This window comes from Hemitrygon akajei, chromosome 31, assembly GCF_048418815.1.
Source record: "Hemitrygon akajei chromosome 31, sHemAka1.3, whole genome shotgun sequence".
Classification (NCBI taxonomy): Eukaryota; Metazoa; Chordata; class Chondrichthyes; order Myliobatiformes; family Dasyatidae; genus Hemitrygon; species Hemitrygon akajei.
The window spans coordinates 21909235-21928044 of NC_133154.1; the positions used below are offsets into that span (position 1 = coordinate 21909235).

Here is an 18810-nt window from a genome sequence, read left to right on the forward strand (position 1 = left end):
AGCAGAAAACAAAAACGCAGTTGACAAAATGTTGGAGCTGCAGTGGTTCAGTGGAGAGATTAGCTGAACGATTTACAGCGCCAGGTACTGTGTTCGATGCCTGCTGCTGTCAGTAGGAAGTTTGTACTTTTGCCCCCGGTTTCCTCAGGGTGCTCCAGTTTCTCCCATTTCCAAAGACTTGTGGGTGAGTGAGTTATGGGCACGCTGTGTTGGCACCAGACGCATGGCGATACTTGCGGGCTGCCCCCAGCCCAGCCTGGGACTGTGTTGGTCGTTGACACAAACGTGGAACAGTACAGCACAGGATCAGGACTTTTGGCTCACAAAGTTGTGCCAAAATTAGCTAAAAAGTAAATGTTAAAAACCCAAAAGCTAATCCCTCCTCCCTACACAATGTCCCTATCCCTCCATCTTCCCCACATCCATGTGCCCATCCAAACATCTCTTAAAAGCCTCTAATGTATTTGCCTCTGCCACCATTCCAGGCAGCGCAGTCCAGGTATCAACCACTCTCTGAGTACAAAACTTCCCCCTCACATCCCCCCTTTAAACTGACCCAATTCTTACCTTCAATGCATGCCCTCTGGTATCAGTCATTTCAACCTTGGGAACAGATATTTTCTGTCTACTCTATCTACACCCCTCGTAATCTTAAAAACCTCTGTCAGATCTCCCCTCAGCCTCCACTGTTCCAGAGAAAACAGCCCAAGTTTGTCCAGCCTTTCGTGATAGCACATGCCCTCTAAACCAAACAGCATCCTGATAAACTTATTCTGCACCCTCTCTAAAGCCTCAACATCCTTCCTACAGTGGGGCAACCAGAACTGTGTGCAGTACTCCAGATGTGGCCAAACCAGGGTTCTATAACATTGGAACATAACCTCTTGAGTTTTGAACTCAATGCCTTACCTAATAAAAGCAAGCATTCCATAGGCTGCCTTAACCACCCAATCGACCTGTGTAGCCACTTTCAAGGAGCTATGAACTTGGACCCCAAGATCTCTCTGCTCAGCAACACTGTTAAGGGTCTTGTCCTTAACAGGAGAATGTCTCCTTGCATTTGTCCCACCAAGGTGCAACACCTGACATTTACCTGCGTTATTCTCCATCTGCCATCTTTTTGTCCTTATCCGCAACAGATCTATATCGCGCTGTATTCTTTGCCAGTCTTCTACACTGTCCACAATTCCACCAATCTTGGTATCATCTGCAAATTTACTAACCCAGCCATCCACATTTTCATCCAAGTGGTTTATAAACATCACAAACAGCAGAGGTCCCAGTACAGGTCCCTGTGGGACACCACTAATTACAGACTTCCAGCTCGATTAATTCCCTTCAACCACTACCCTTCTATGCGCAAGCCAGTTCTGAATCTAAACAGCCAATTCGCTGTGGATTCCTTGCATCTTAATCTTCTGGATTAACCTCCTATGAGGGACTTCATCAAATGCCTCACAAACGATGTATTTCACCGTATGTTTTGATGTACATGTAACAAGTAAAGCTAATCTTTAAAAGATCTTCAATCTTTTAATCTCTCTGGCAAGGCCCAAGGAGGGAAATGTTGCACTGACACAACAGTGCCCCCACTGGTCGGAAGCCTTGATTGCAGTGTGACGTTTACATAAGCAGTTAGTGATAAATTTGGCCGCAGCAATTTACAGTGGAAGATCTTTGGAAGTGATAAGTATTTTAAGCTCTGTCTGGGGTTTTGTGGATCTACCTGGCCAGTGAACACCCATAGACTGATAGTTTCGATCACGACAATCTCCATCTTCAGAAATGAGCATGATCTGGGATGAATTTGAGGATGGCAATAGTTGGAATGGTGATTCCCAGCCTGAAATCGGGGATTGCTGGATGGAGTACAATATTAAGTGCTGCTCAGCTTGGAACTGAACCACGTGACATAATTTTTGCACTGAGTTTCTCCAAAAGTCTGCCCCCCCCCCCCCCCCCTCAGATCTCTGCAGAGGCAGGCTTAAGGCCAGGATTTTGGCATGGAGCGTGATGCTTTACAGCACCAGCAATCAAGGTTCAATTTCCGCCACGGCCTGTAAGGAGTTTGTATTTTCTCCCTGCGATTGTGTGGGTTTCCTCCCACGTTCCAAAGACGTGCGAATTAGGATTAGTAAGCACTGGGCATGTTATGTTGGCGCTGGAAGTGTGGGGACACTTGTGGGCTGCCCCCAGCACATCCTCGGTCTGTGTCGGTCATTGGCACAAATGATGCATTTCTCTCTCCTTCAATGTTTGATGTGCATGTGACAAATGAAGTCACGACTCGTCTGTTGGTCAGAACCCTGATAAGAGGCTGGCTGGGTGTAGCAGCTGGATTTTGCAGTCATCTGGCTAAATATAGCCCACATGGAGCATGGTGAGAGATGGCGGTGTAGCATGGGGTGACGAGGGAGGGGAGTGTGTAGCAATGGAGAAAGCAAGAGGGTAGAAGGGGAGGAGCAAGCAAGAGGTTGGGGTGAAAGGCAGACAGGAAGTGGGAGGTATTTGGAGAGATACAGAGATTGAGGGCATTTGGAGTTTATAATTATTTTTTGGCTAAATTCAGTGTATTTTTTAATTTCTAAAATCAGATTTTACTAATTGCTGAAAACCTTCACCCAATGAGTTGAATCAATTTTTAAACTATAAATTACAAGATGATAATTTTTAAGATTGGGTTCATTTGTCTCAAGTACGTGGAAACATACAGTGAAATGTGTATTTTGCGTCGACAACAGTCACAGTCCGAGCGTGTGCTGGGGGCAGCCCACAAGTGTCGCCTTGGCTTCCTAACGTTAACCCATACGCCTTTGGACTGTGGGAGGAAACCGGAGCACCCGGAGGAAACCCACGCAGTCACGGGGAGAACGAGTGCTACTGTGACAACTTATTAACAATAATCTAGGACGCCGACGATTTCTTCGACAGAATCAGAGCTTCTTCCAAGTGCTCACAAGCCCTTTACAAACGGGGAGGGGGGGGTGTTCCGCAGTCAGTGAAGGTCCCTTCATGAAGGCCAGGGACAGCATCCGTATAGCAAATGAGCAGGGAAGAGCAATACCTGGTGGTTAAGAAGTGCTTTTGTCACAGAGTCTCTAGTGCAGGTTGTAAAGCTTTATTACTGTCACGTGGACCGGCTTATTGTCTGTTTAGGGCAGCGATGAAGGTCCTCCATCTCTGGCGGTGTTCAGGGCTTCTTTCGTCGTGTCGGTAGCTTCCTCTCAGTTTTCACTGCTGTCAGTCATGCAAGTCCCTGGTGGAGACTCAGGAATACCGTCCCATTCAGATATAGCAGGAATCTTCATTGCTGTCTCTGTAACAGTTTTGTTTGACCAGTCAGGATCGTTAGTGCTGAGCTGACCCCCCCGAACCTGGAGGACTGGCGGACCACTCTTAGTTGGGCCTTTACTCTTTGACCTGTTTGACATGAATGACCATACCACAAAGCCCTGACTCCAGCCAACGAAGCTCTCCAGGTCATTGAGGCATATAAGCCGAGGGGGCGCATGTACCAAGATACACAGTGGGGAAAAAGTTGTCTTGTGTACTGTTCCTGTAGACCAAATATTCACACAGTGCACAGGGGTGGAATAAGGTGAAACAATAAAAAAAAATTGGAATAAAGTTATCTAAAATGTGTAGTGCAGGTAAATGATAAAGAGCAAGATCATAACGGGGTAGATTGTGAGATCAAGAGTCTGTCATATTGTACAAGAGATCCAGTCAAGAGTTTGATAACAGCGGGGTAGATGTTTCCCTCGAGCCTGGTGGGACGAGCTCTCAGGCTTTTGTATTTTCTGTCCGATGGGAGAGGGGTGAAGAGAGACTGTGGGGGTTGGATTTTGTCTTTGGATTATTTTGGCTGCATTAGTGAGGCAGCGAAGTTCAAAGTAATTTATTATCAAAATACATATGTCACCATACACAGCCGCGAGATTTATTTTCTTGTGGTCATACTCTATTGAGTAATATCCATAACAGAATCAATGGAAGACTGCCAACTCCGGCATTCAACCAGTATGCAAAAGACAACAAACTGTGCAAATACAAAAATAAATAAATAAACAGTAACTATTGAGAACTTGAGATGAAGAGTCCTTGAAAGTAGGTCCGTTGGTTGTGGGAGCATTTCAACGATGGGGCAAGTGAACTTGAGTTGAGACAAGACATATAGACAGAGGCCGTGGAGGGGAGGCTGGTTTCTCTGATGTGCTGAGCTGTGTCCACAACTCTCTGTAGTTTCTTGTAGTCAAGGTGTTATGCTTTGAAACAAAATGCGTTCTCTGGTGCTTTGATAAAAATTATTAATGTCGACGGGAAAATGCCAAATTTATTTAGCCTCCTGAGGAGGTAGAGGACTTGGTGAGCTTTCATGTTTGGACCAGGACAGGCTATTGGTGATGTTTACACCTAGATACTTGAAGCTATTTTGTCCCCATTTTAATCCTCCCAGGATTCCGTCGTTAAATTTGGAAAATTTCCAGCCTCGGCTATGTGTCCACGGTGGACAGGAGTTGAATTGTCTCGGCAGTTTCCTTTAGAGTTGGAGATTGTGGGGACACTCCCTCCCCAGAGCTGCCAGCTTTGAGTTTCTGGGTGCTTAATGCAGAGGACTGAGTGCCATTAGCCACTTCCACTGGCAGACTGATCATCCTGGGGCTTTTGATGTGCGGGCTAATGATTAGCTCGGAACGTAGATTGTTGTGCAGAAAGGGCAGAGTTCAAGTCCACAATGTGCAGGGATATCAGTGGGTGGGATCGTTCCTACAGGCAGCAGAACTGGTTTGGCAGGCCTGTGTTAAAGACAGGCTCCTCGGACCAGGGACTTAATCCTGGCTCCTGAGACGTGCCATTTTGCTGAGGTTTGTCTGCAAACGTGCCATCAGTTGTAGCTTTTAGTCTCTAATCAGAATTAGGGTTAATATCACTGGCATACATTGTGAAATTGTGTTGTTTTGTGGCAGCATTACATAATAAAAACTGTGAATTAGTATAAGTGTACAAAAAAATTTAAATTAAGTACGTAGTTCAAAAAGAGAGGAGAAAAATACCCTGGTGGTGTTCATGGATTCAATTCAAGAAACACAACAGAATCAGTGGAAAACTACACACAAAGATGGACAAACGACCAATGTGCAAATACATAAAAGCTAATAATGATTGAATAAATAATACATAATGTTGAAAACATAAGTTGTAGAGTCCTTGAAAGTGAGTTCATAGGTTCTGGAATCAGTTCCACGTTGGGGTGAGTGAAGTTATCCACGCTGATGGTTGTAGGGTAATAACTGTTCCTAGACTTGGTGGTGCAGGACCCAAGGCTCCTGTAACCTCCTTCCTGACAGCAGCAGGCCAAAGAGAGCGTGGACTTGATGATGATGCTGCTTTCTTGTGGCAGCTCTGCTTGTAGATGTGCTCAGTGGTGGGGAAGGCTGGTCCTGTGAAGGACTGGGCTGTACCCTCTACTTTTTGTGGGCTTTTCAGTTCTTGGGTATTGGTATTTCCATGCCAGGCTGTGATATAACCAGCCTGGATGCTCTCCATTGTGAATCTATAGAAGTTTGTCAAAGTTTTAGATGACATGCCAAATCTGCACAAACTTCCGAGAAAGTAGAGGCACTGCCTTGCCTTACTTGTAATGGACAGACGTTGAACCATGGTGAAGCTCATACCCCAATACTGAATAGAGTGGCAGTCCATTAAATATTTACCAAAGGGCCCAGTGGGTTCAGGCAGTGATCGGGGAACCTGTGTATAGTATCTTCTGTGTGTTATCTGTATTTAATAACTGTCCGATCATGTTGCTGAGGCTTTTAAAAATATATATATTTTCCAGCCAGCGTGGGAAGGTGGGATTGAGCAAAGATGGGCATGTCAGGCAACCAATGGCATTCTGTTGGGTGGGGCCAATGTAATTGGAAATCATGTGGCTTGATCTTTACGAATGCATTCAAACAGAGTTGAGAACCCAGGTCTTGGAGGCATTGGGTGATGGGGTGTAGCAATGGGGGAAAGTACAGTCAGCCCTCCTTATCCGTGAATTCAACCAACCATGAATCGCGAAAACCCAGAAGTGCTCTTCCAGCCCTTGTTGTTCGAGCATGTACAGACTTTTTTCCTTATCATTATTCCATAAACAATGCAGTATAACAACTATTTTACATGGCATTTACATTGTATTAGGTATTATAAGTAATCTAGAGATGATTTAAAGTATACGGGAGGATGTGCGTGGGTTATCGTGGATCAGGATCAAAAAAATCGGAAGTACTCTCACTAAGTAAGTCGGAACAGGTACATCTGGTATTATTTAGCGTCAGTCAGTCAAACATTTGCCTTAGTATATAGTATTTCATGCATCTAAAACAGTTAAGAACGTATGTTTCAATGCCGGCTCAGGGACGGAAGTTCCCGAGTTCAATCCAGTAACAGATCGCTCCAGAGTGCGCTCTCCACCGTGCCAGGTTGGTGTGGAGGATCAAAACCCCAAAACCCAATAATTAAACCACTGCGTTCCTTAGTAATAATTGTAGCTTTCATTGGGGCAGTGCCTTTCTCACTTTATCCTTTAAAATTATTCAGATCTTGACCGAATGTAGCCTAACACTTTTCCAATGACTGATGGCGTTTCACCTCTTTCCGATCGCTTTATTACTTCCACTTTATTTTCAATCGTGATCGTGATTATTTTCGTGAACAGAAACACTGCAGATTCAGAGCCCACCACCGGGTCCTAATGTCCGCCGCAGTGAGACAAGTTAAATAAGGTCCGGGGTTCCGCTGGGTCCTAAGGACCACCGTATTAAGACAGGTTGAATAAGGGACTTGAGCATCCGCGATTTTTGGTATCCGTGAGGGGTCCCAGAACCAATCTCTCGCTGATAAGGAGGGCAGTGTTGGGGAGGTGAGGGCAGAAACTCTCCCACCTCCCCCTTGTGTTTATAATGTACGAGGAGCTGACAATTTGAGGAGGCTGACAACCTTGGACTCAGATCTCGGAGTTACTGGTTGCACTCATTGGCTAGCGTGAACACAATGGGCCAAATGGCCTCCTGTACTGCTTGGTTTCACATCAAAGGAACTAAAGATGAGCTTTATTTGTCATGTGTACATCAAAACATACAATGAAATACATCGTTTATGTCAATGCCCAACACAGTCTGAAGATGTGCTGGGAGCAGCCCACGGGTGTCACCACACTTCCAGTGCCAACATAGTGTGTCCACAACTTACGAACCGTAACCCCTACTACACCTTTGGAATGTGGGGGGGGGGGGGGTTAAATTGGAGCATCCGGTGGAAACCCACATGGTTACGGAAAGAAGATAGGAATTCCTTACAGCCAGTGGTGGGAATTGAACCCCCGATTGCAGTGACTGCCACAGTAAAGCATCACACTAACCATTGCACCGCAGTGCCGCCCCCAGGGCGTCATTTTGTTTCAGCCACTCTCCACAGCTGCTCACGACTTGTCTCTCTTTCTCTACAGCCTGGTGTATGGAGGGTCCCGAGGCTCACACCCAGAGACGGATATCCTGCACCGACAGGCCTACGCCACCCCCCATCCTCTCCAAGGCTATGCCACCAATCACCACCCAGCAGGTAGGTGGGATCGAGCCCGGGGGGAAACCCCAGCACGACAGAATCAGGGACGTGTGCTGGCCCCACCCTGATCCGTCATTTCACAGCCTGTCTTTCCACAAAACCCTTCCTTTGGAACACCAATCACTATCTGCAGTGGGTCTAGTATTGGGTGGGACCTACTGAGAGCGTGAGATGTTTCGTTGAGTGACAGTCGGAGGTGGATCACTGCAAAGTTTGGCTACATCACCTAATCTCCTCTGCTCTTTTGTACTGACTGTACGCCGCTGGCCTTTAGGGCATCAATGAAGGTCCTCCATCTCTGGCGGTGTTCAGGGCTTCCTTCATCGTGTCAGAAACTTCCTCTCGGTTTTCACTGCTGTCAGTCATGGGAGTCCCGGGTGGAGACTCAGGAATACCGTCCCACTCAGATGGAGAAGGATTCTTCATTGCTGTTTCCGTTACCAGCCCTGAGCTGAACCCCTGAACCTGGAGGACCGGTGGACCTCTCTTAGTCTGGCCTCTCCCCTTTGACCTGTTTGGCGTGGGTGACCCCACCAAGAGCCAAAGCATAAAGCCCTGACTCCAGCCAACATCGCTCTCCGGGTCATTGAGGCACGCCAGCCTCCAAACCCTACGATGAGGCTGTGGTCCTCTTGGAGGTCTTGCACCAAATGCTTTGGGCGTTTTCTGACCAATACTCTACGCTAGTCCCAGATATAAAGTGAAATTGCACGGTGTTAGATGCAGCTGGCTTTGCAATCCAAAGCTGCTTCGGAGGTCAAGAATAAGGCATAACATTTGTTGGCTACAGCCATTTATTAAGTGTTATAATGACAAAGAATGGACAAAGAAAAGACAAAAAAGTCATGGTTGTCTTGAGCATAAAAAACAAGCTTGAACTAGAGAGATAGCAAGACATACCCTGATAGCAAATACTCTACAAGGTAGCCAGATTTAAATTCTTCGTTCTTATTATGCTTAATAAACGCGTAGAGCCATCAATTTTTATGCCTTACTCTTGACTTGCAAAGAACTTTGGATCATAAAGTCACCAGGGTCCTACACCATGATGTATCTGAGGAGTGTCGTGTGCAGGTCAGAAAATCTCCACGGCATCCAGTGCATAAGGGCAGAGTATACTAGACAAAGAAGCTTCTAGAAACTTCCAGAGACTCATTCCACTGAGATGTAACACTGAGTGTCATAGGAAGTCATCCCTGCCTGTGGCCATCAAACTTTACAACTCCTCTCTCGGAGTGTCAGACACCCTGTGCCAATAGGCTGGTCCTGGACTTAATTCCACTGGGCATGATTAACTTATTATTTATGGTTTTATATTGCAATATTTCTTCACTATTCTTGGTTGGTGCAGCTGTAACGAAACCCAGTTTCCCTCGGGATCAATAAAGTACGTAAGTCTGTCTGTCTGTAAAAATGCAGAATCAACTATACTACAATTACTGGAAAGTTCACCGAGCAATTATACACGTATTGATGATTATATAGAAATACAAAGTTAAACTATGAGGCAAGAGGCAAGTAACAATTTTGCACTCGAATCCAACAATGGATGTAATCTCTGTAGCCCTCTCTCCGCACTGACCATTAACCTCCTGTTCACACGAGGCCCACTTTCTGATAGCCACAACGACTCTCTCCAGATTCTCCCCCTCATCCACATGCTGAGGGAAATTTACAAGTCAGTCAACCCACTGACCTGTACGCCTTTGGGATGTGGGATTGACCGGCTGAGCTCTTCCTGCATACGTACAGTGCCCACGTTCAGCAGAAAAATACAGCGAGTACAGCAAAATAAGCCCCTTTCTCATCCCTCGCACCCACCCACAAAGCCACACATACAGTTAGGCCTCCAACCCCAGAACAGGCTTCCCACCCTGGGCCTCCAGTCCTTGGTCCTTGAATTTTCAATCTTGCAGACCTCGGACCTCCAATTTTGGGCTTCAACCTAGGACTCGCCAATCGTGGGTTTGACATTGGGGCCTCGACTTCTGGACACTTTTGTCTTTCCTGCCACCCCTCCCCTCAATGAGGAGATGCAGGAGACAGACAGGTGTTGGAATCTGGAGCAACATGTAGTCTGCTGTAGGGACTCAGTGGGTCAAGCAGCATCTGTTGGGGAGGGAGGGGAGGAAGCGTCAATGTTTTGGGCCTTGTTGCAGGCTTTTGTCCCAAAACGTCGAAACTTCCTGACACTGGGGGTGGGGTTGGCGAGAGGCCCTGAACCTGGTGGGGGAAGGTGTGAGGAGCACATTTCCAATTGCCCTGAGGCTTGTTGGGGAGGGATTCAATCCCTAATATGCTGGGGCTAGAATGGGGGTGGGGGGTGGGAGGAGCCCATTCTCCAGTGGTCTGGAGCTGGGGAAAGAGCGTAGTTTATTCCCCAGGGCCCTGGGGCTGGGTGATGGAGAGCCCATTCCCCAATGCCCTGGGGCTGGGGGTTGGAGTAAACCCAATTTCCAGTGCCCTGGGTCTAGGAGGGATGTGCCCCATTCGGAGAGCGGCCTGTCCAACATTTACCCCTCCACCAGCATCACTGGAATCAGTTGGTGTGGCCCTTGCCATGTTGGTGTTCCTGGGATCTTGCTGTGTGGACCTCTTGCCCACGCCCTCCTCCCCCTCCAATGGTTTGCTGTTGCTCCTAAAGTGCTTTTTGGATAGGAGTTAGACGTGGGCCCTAAGCCTGTGCTGTTTGTTCTGCCCTAGGTCTCTCGGGCCTCTTCGAGACAGGCCTGCATCACGCCAGCAGCACCACCCCTGATGCGTCCGTCATGAACCTCATCTCAGCCCTGGAGTCTCGAACACCGCAGCCCGGCCCCTCTGCATCTTCCCTCCTCTCTCAGTTCAGGACGCCATCTTGGCAGACAGGTAGGTTGGGCTTTAGGTCTCGGCTCGGAAGAAGATTAGAAGATTAGCTTTATTTGTCATGTGTACATCAAAACAAGCACTGAAATGTGTTGTTTGCGTTGATGACCAACACGGTCTGGGGATGAACTGGAGGGGCAGCCCGTGAAAAGTAGCACGCCCACAACTTACTAACCCTAACCCATTCAGTCCTGTGCAAAAGTCAATGCACATATATATGGCTAGGGTGCCCAAGACCTTTGTACAACACTGTAGTAATTTTATGTATTGCACTATTCTGCTGCCCCAAAAAAATCCCCAAATTTCATGGCATACGTGAGTGACTCCTTCTCTGCTACCTCCCACAGCGCTCCACCCTCGCCATTCCCAATATCCTTTGCTCCTGTCAGGTTTACAAACTCACTCTCCGCTCCACGTTGACAAATACAGCACTGTGCAAAAGTCTTCGGCACCCTAGCTGTATAACACAGCTGCAAGAAAAGTCTGTGAACCCTTTGCAATTACCTGGTTTTCCACATTAATTACTCATAAAATGTGGTCTGATCTTCATCTAAGTCACAATAATAGACAAACGTAATCTGCTTAAACTAATAACACACACACAACTGTGCTTTTCATGTCTTGATTGAACACATTATTTAATCATTCACAGTCCAGGCTGGAAAAAGTATGTGAACCCTTCTATTTAATAACTGGTGGAACCTCCTTTAGCAGCAATAACCTCCACCAAACATTTCCTGTAGCTGCTGATCAGACTTGCACAACTGTAAGGAAGAATTTTAGACCATTCTCCATACAAAACTTCCAGTTCAGCAATATTTCTGGGATATCTCTTCAGGTCACGGCACAGCATCCCAATTGGGTTAAGATCTGGACTCTGACTTGGGCCATTCCAAAACAAAAATTTTGTTTTTTCTAAACCATTCTGTTATTGATCTGTGTTTTGGATCATTGTCTTGTTGCATCATCCAAGTTCTACTAAACTTCAGGTGATGGACCACTACCCCGACATTCTCCTGTAAAGTGTCTTGTTACAACTTTGAACGTCGTTGCCTCAACGATTGCAAGCTGTCCAGGCCCTGAGGCAGCAAAGCAGCCCCAAACCATGATGCTCCTTCCATCGTGCTTCACAGTTGGGACGAGGTGTTGATGTGTAGTGCCTAATTTCCTCCAACCATGCTGGTGTGCATTCTGCCAAAAGGTTCAACTTTCAACCACCAGAAGGTCTCATCCCTCCACGGAACATTGTGCTAGAAGTGTTGTAGAACACCCAGGCGGTATTTTGCAAACTTCAGATATGCAGAAATGTTTTTTTTGGAGATCAGTGGTTTCCTCCATGGTGTCCTTCCATAAAGACCATTCTTGTTCAGTGTTTTTCTTATAGTGGGCACATGAACAGAGTCTTTAGCATGTTCCAGAGATTTCTGCAGGAGTTGTGCTGTTACCCTTGGGTTTGTTTTCACCTCCTGCAGCTTTACACATTGTGCTCTTGGTGTGATCTTTGCAGGATGCCCACTCCTAGGGAGAGTAGCAACAGTACTGTTTCCTCCCTCTGTAGACAATTTCCCTTACTGTGGACTAATGAACACTCGGGTCTTTAGAAATGCTTTTGTAGCCTTTTCCAGCTTCATTCATCTCTACAATTCTTCTAAAGTCCTCTGCAAGTTGTTTTGATCAAGGCATGGTGCACATAAACAGATCTTTCTTAAGAAGAGCAGGCTCTGTCAGTAACCTGACTTTATGTCTTTTTTTAAATAGGCCAAGGCACATCTACAACCCACACCTCCAATCTCATCTCATTGATTGGAACACTTGACTCCAAATAGATTTTGTAGAAGACATTACCCCAGAGGTTCATAAACTTTTTCCGAACCTAGACTGTGATTGTTTAAATGGTGTACTCAGTATATACAGAGAAGTACAGTTGTTTGTGTTTTATTAGTTTGGGCAGATTGTGTTTGTCTATTATTGTGACTCAAATGAAGATCAGACGATATTTTATGAGTAACTAATGCTGAGAACCAGGTCATTCCAAAGGGCTCACAAACTTTTTCTTGCAATTTGATGTGCCTGAAAAGTTTTGCTCAGTACAGTACATCTTTGGAATGTGTGAGGAAACTGGAGGAAGTGCATGTGGTATACACTCTGGAATTGAAACCGGAACACCCGCACTGTAGTAGCGTTACGCTGGCCACCATGCTGTCGTGCCACCCACCAAGGAGCACTGAGTAAAGGACGGGTCAAGTTTCACAGGGTTTGCAGGGTCATGTGGATCGCATGATAAATTAATCTTCCTCTCCTTCCCTCTCCCAGCCATGCACACGCCAGGACCAGCTGAACTCTTCATTTCCGGAGCGATCCCGGGTTCAGGAACGTTCCCGTCCTCGTCGACCCTCTCAGCCTATCAGCACCCAGCTTCATTCAGCGGCCGCAGCTTTCCGGTCACCTCGTCGCTCACCCTGCCGGACGCCACCTTCAGCCCCAGCTCCAACGGGCTGCTCTCGCCCCACGACCCCCTGCTGCACATCAAGTCCTCGCAGTCCAGCGTGCCCTCGTCGCTGACCTTCGACCGGCTGGGCAGCGCCGTGCTGGGCACTGGCCTGCCCGCCCAGAGCTCGGCCTACCGCACGGCCCAGGAGTCAGCCTCCCGCCACCTCCAATCCCAGTTCAACCTGCTGTCCTCGCCGCTGGGCCCCACCGAGCAGGCCTCGCAGCTTTACAACACCTCGGTCTTCTCTGGCTCGCCCGCCTCGGGCATTGAGAGGGCCATCCCCAGGCAGGACAGCGTCATTAAGCACTACCAGCGGCCCTCCAGCGCCCAGCCCCAGCTGCCGGCCTCCCACCACTCTCTGCAGCACTACCTAAGCTGCGGCGGCAGCCATGGCTTCCAGCAGATGGCCCGGCACCCGGCCCTGCCCTGCAGCCCTTTGGGGGAGCCCTCGCCCGCCAGCAGCGAGGGCAGCCAGAAGGGCTCACAGGCCCGAGGCGGCGGGGAGCCCTCGCAGAGCTATCGGCCCATCATCCAGTCACCCGGCTACTCCTCAGCCTCCTCTTCCTCCAAGTCTAAGAGCTACTCGTCCTCCAGGCAGGCGGGCCGCTCCACCAGCACCCCCAAGTGCCAAAGTATCTCCTCCACAGGCCAGTCCCACCACTACTCGTCAGCAGCGCCCAAGGCCAGCTCAGTCATCTCCAGCCAGCCTCAGGCCTACTCGCCCGGTCAGACCCAGAGCCTGTTGCCCCTGACCCAGTCGCAGAGCTACAGTGTGGCTCAGGCCCAGGCCCAGGCTCAGGCCCAGGCCCAGAGCCTGGCCTCCGTCACCCAGTCGCAGGCCTTTGCCTCCAGCCAGTCACAGGACCCCGGCAGCAAGACGCAGAGCTACTCACCGGCCCAGCTGTCGGGCCTGGCCTCGGTGGGCTCCATCCAGAGCTACGGGGTCCAGTCAGAGCCCCATTCGGCACAGACGCAGGGCTATGTGACGGCCCACTCGCAGGGTCTTCCCGTCGCCAGCCCTTCCCTCAGCTACGCTCCGGGACACTCCCCAGCCCTGACCAGCCACGGGCCGTCCATCGTCTACTCATCGGCCAGCCACGTGCAGGCACTGCCCGACTCCAGCCCCTCGCCTATCATCCGGCCGCTCCAGTCGCCGGGCACCGGTCGCTCCCAGGGTGTTCCCTCGCCAGGCCAGCCCCAGAAATACCTGCCATCAGTCCTCTCACCTTCCTTCATCCAGTCCTCGCACTCCCAGGGCTTCCAGTCGCCCCAACCCGCCATGGAGAGGGCAGGGGCCTACGGCAAGGCCAAGCCCGACTCGGATCTGCTGTCCTCAGAGAGGACAGAGGACGAGGACTTCCTCATCCAGCACCTGCTAGACTCGCAGAGCCCGCCGCGCGTCTCTACCCAGAGCCTGGTCGAGTGCGAGGAGCGGGCCCCCAAAGGTCTGGTCTACGAGATGTCCAAACCCGAGGAGCGCTACCACCTCCAGAGTGTCATCCGCACTAGCTCCAGCCTGGACAGCCAGGTGCTCGAGATGTCCCTGCAGGGCCTGAAGGAGAAGAAGAAGGCAGAGAGGCCCAAGGAGTACGTGGTCCGCTCATCCGCAGAGGCCCTGGCCACCACCGTTGTCCACTACAGCCACCAGGCCAACAGCATCGACAGCCTGGCCCGGGACATCAAGAAGTCGGTGGATCACTTGCAGGGCAAGGAGCTGGCGCAGGGCCACGGCTACCTGACAGAGGGAGGTGACCCGTCGTCGCGGGGCCATCGGCTGGAGCCCCACGCCATGATGCAAGGGCAGCCGGGCTCCCAGCTGATGCTGGATGCCTCGCCAGAGATGCCCATGGCCCTGCCCCACCAGGGGTCGGGCCAGCCCTCCCAGCTGCTTCCCTCGGTGCTGACCCACACCCAGAGCCAACCCCCGCCGCAGCCCCCGCCCCAGCAGCCCCCACAGCCCCCCCAGCAGCCCCAGCCCCGCAAGGTGCCCTCTGCCATGGATGTCCACCTGCTCGAGTCTCAGCGGCTGCACTCGGAGGCCCCCTCTCCCCAGCTCCAGATGCTGGAGGTCCACCTGCATCCCCATCCCCCACTGATGGACTCCCGGCAAATGCCGGCCGAGCCTCCTTCACCTCGCCTGGCGCCCCCGCCCCCACCACCGCCCCCGCCCCCTCCGCCGGCCCCAGCCCCCAACACTGCCGAGGGCCTGGCCCAGCCCGAGCGGCTGCCCCCGCCCCAGGAGATGCAGGAGTTCCTGGAGCCAGAGCTGCACCTGGAGAACCACCTGTCCCAGGCCGGGGCCGTGGCCCCCCAGTCCCACCTGATGGCTGAGGGGGGAGGCGAGGGCCTGCAGCTAGACCAGCCCGAGGCCCGGCAGCAGGTGGCGCCGCCTCCGCTGGAGCCCAAGGACCAGTACGGCTCGGCCAGCCCGTCCAGCGGCAAGGGGCGCTTTGTCCCACTCACCTCCATCTGCTTCCCGGACTCCTTGCTGCAAGACGAGGAGAGGAACTTCTTCCCCGGCATGGAGGACATGTTCTGCCAGGCGGCGTGCGGGGGCGAGGAGTACAGCAAACACGCTGGTGAGGAGGGAGGCCAGGCCCTGGAGCGGCCGGACGCCATGAACATGATCCACTCCAACCAGACCTTCCCCGGCTACTGCTCCCAGGAGGGGGCCGGTGGGGGCGGAGGGGCGGGAGGGGGACAGCAGAGCGTCCACCTGGATCTCGAGCCAGTGTCCATGAAGCCCGAGATGGAGCCGGCGGCCTTGACCCAGCCGAGCCAGCGGCCTGCAGGCTCCGAGCTGAAGTCGCCGCTCACCACCGCCAGTTTCTGCAGCATGAAGAACAGGAAGTTCCTCAAGACGTCGTCCCTACATCTGCTGAAGAAGAAGGACTCGCCCCCGCAGCCTCCCAAGAAGACCTACGCCCAGGAGTACGAGTTTGAGGACGAGGAGAAGGAGGACGTGCCGGCCGACATCCGGCTGAACAGCCGGCGGCTCCCTGACCTCCTGCCGGACCTGATCTCCAGCTGCCGCGGCCGGGGCAGCATCAGCCCGGTCTCCGACATCGATTTCTGTGCCGGCAGCCTCAACGGCGGCAAGAAGAAGCCCAAGCGGGCCTCCAAGCCCAAGGAGAAGGGGCCGCCGCGCCCCCGAGGCAGGCCCCGGATCCGGCCCCTGGAGCCCCCGCAGGGCGTGGCCCTCGATGGCCCCAAAAAGAGAGGGCGGGGCCGCGGCAGGGGCAAGAAGCTGGCCGAGGGCGAGAACGAGGGCTTCAAGATGGAGAAGCAGGCGAAGCCTAGCAAGGTAAGGAAAAAACATCTCGCCACACGCACACTTTTGTTTTTATCTGAAAAAGCGTTTACAAATTTGAGGTTGGGACAAAGAGTCATAGATTCAGAAAAAGAGGCTCTTCAGCCTGTCTTATCCATGCTGACCATGATGCCTGTCAAAGCCAGTCCCATTTGCCAGTGTTTGGCCCGTACCTCTCTATAGACCTTTCCTGCCCATGAACCTATCTAAATGTCTTTTAAATCCTGTTAATGTACCTACTTCATTTGGCCGTTCACTCCATATACTGACCACCATCTGGGCTAAGAAGTTGTCCCTCAAGATTTGTTTTCAATCCCAAGCCTCACACTCTAAACCTTTGCCCTTTAGTTTTTGCTTCTCTTTCCCTGGGATGAAGACTGTGCATTCATCCGATCTAAAACCTATCTGCCATCTCCCCTATACTTTGCTTCACTCACTGTAAAAGGACACCCTCCTGTGTAATCCTCTAATCTATTTCAGATCTCCAGCATAGAATACAGAACAGTACAGGCCCTTCAGCCCCATGATATTGTGCCAACCTTTCAACCTGCTCCAAGAGCAACCTAACCCTTCCCTCCAACGTGGCCTCCATTTTTCTATAATCCATGTGCCTGATGTATCTGCCTTGACCACCACGCTGTATTAGCCACTACCACCCTAGGGAAAAGATCTCTGGCTGTCCACTCTATCTATGCCTCATATCATCTTATACATCATTTGAAACTGACCTCTCGGTCTCCTTTGCTCCACAGAGAGAGGCCCGATCTCACTCATCGGACGTGCTGTCTTGTCCAGACAGCATCCTCATAAATCTCCCCTGCGCCCTCTCTAAAACTTCCATACCCTTTCTATAATGGGGCAACCAGAACTGAACGAATACATCGTTAAGTCTGGGATCGCAGTGCCTGCGTCCCTCCACCTCAGCCACCCAGTGACGTAGAGGCCAGGTGTGCAGTCCTTTCTAGCTGTTTCAGAAAGTGTTTGACATCCGGATGGCCGGTGTGGTCATCGTTGTAACATAGAAAACATGTCAGCCGGTTTGAGTATGGTAAGATCCCACAATGTATTCATCGACCCATACGGCACAGAAGCAGGTTGTTCGGCCCATCTGCTCAATACTCACCAAGATGCTCATCTGAGACAGTCCCATCTGTCAGCATTTGGCCCACATCCTTTTTCTTCAGGCCTTTACCTTTTCCTCCTATCTCCTCCCAACTTCATCCTTCTTCCCCACCCACCTACCTTCCCCCTCACCTGGTCTCTCTCATCACCTGTCAGTTTGTACTCCCTCCCCCTCCAACTCCCCTCCCACCCCCTGCCAGCATCTTATTCTGGCTTCTTCCCTGTCCTAATGAAAAGTGCTGGTCTGAAACGTCAACTGTTTATTCCTCTCTGTAGATGCTGCCTGACCTGCTGAATTTCTGCAGCATTTTCTGTGTGTTACCTTGTGAATGTTGTTCACGAGCTTCCTTCAGCAACTTCCTCTGGCAGCTCATTCCACGTATGCACTGTCATCTCAGTGTGCTAAAGTTCCTTTTAAACCAAAATTCCTCAGGTCCCTGTTAAATCTCTCCCCATTCACCTTAAACCTTTGCTCTCCAGTTCTTGATCCACCAACCGTGGTCGTGCTTAGCTTTAGAAATGCAGAGCCTTGAGAGAGTATTCAGCCCCCCACAACTATTTCCATATCTTACTGTCTCATTTTCTAAATTTCAAAAATATATTGAAGCTGGGTTTTTGAATTCGTCTACAAGAAGTTGTGCATCATGTTAAATCAAAAGAAAAATTCTAAAACCTGTCAATTTACTAAAAATTAAAAACAAGAATTGTGAGATAGAAAAAGTACACATCTCCTAACTTTCCTCAGAACAGTATACCTTACCACCTCTCCCAATTTGTTGATGTAGAGTAATGGATGATCACCTGTTTTCAATGAATGCATAAGATTAAATACCCCCTCTGCCTGTGAGGTCCAACTGTATGGTAGATTTTCAACAGACCAAACCAAATGAAGACAAAAGAACATTCAAGACAAGTCAGGGAAATGATAATAGTGAAGCCCAGATCTGGGGAAGGTTACAAAACCATCTCAAAGGCACTGAGCGTACCTCAGAGCTCAGTGCAGTCCGTCGTGAAGAAGTGGGAAAACATGAAACCACAGCCACACTGCCTAGGTCAGGCCGCCCCTCTAAACTTAAATGCTGGAGAAGAATTGCATTTGTAAGAGAAACAGTCACTGAGTGAGCTGCAAAAGTCAGCGGCTGCAACTGGACATGAAGTTCATAGCTCCACAGTCTTCCTAAGTCATTGAACAAAAAAGGGTATTTGTGGGGAAAATGGCAAGGAAGAAGTCTTGGCTTTAAAAAAAGCATACCCTTACTCGTAAATTCTTTGCAAAGTGTCACTTTGCAAAGATACTGATGTGGAAGAAGGTCTCGTAGTTGGATGAGACTAAAGTGGAACTTCTTGGTGTAAATCTAATGCTGCATATCAGCCAGTTAACACCATCTCTACAGTAAAGTATGGTGAAGGTGGCATC

The 18810-nt window shown here is 50.2% G+C and overlaps 1 protein-coding gene across 1 annotated transcript in view; it reads left to right on the top strand.

The window, feature by feature from the left end:
* LOC140719224 (proline-rich protein 12-like) overlaps positions 1–18810 on the top strand; it is an 86457-nt gene that overhangs the window by 38415 nt on the left and 29232 nt on the right. The window contains 3 exon segments of the mRNA XM_073033677.1: positions 7493–7605; positions 10312–10473; positions 12784–16265. Of these exon segments, the coding sequence (XP_072889778.1) occupies positions 7493–7605; positions 10312–10473; positions 12784–16265 (3757 nt within the window).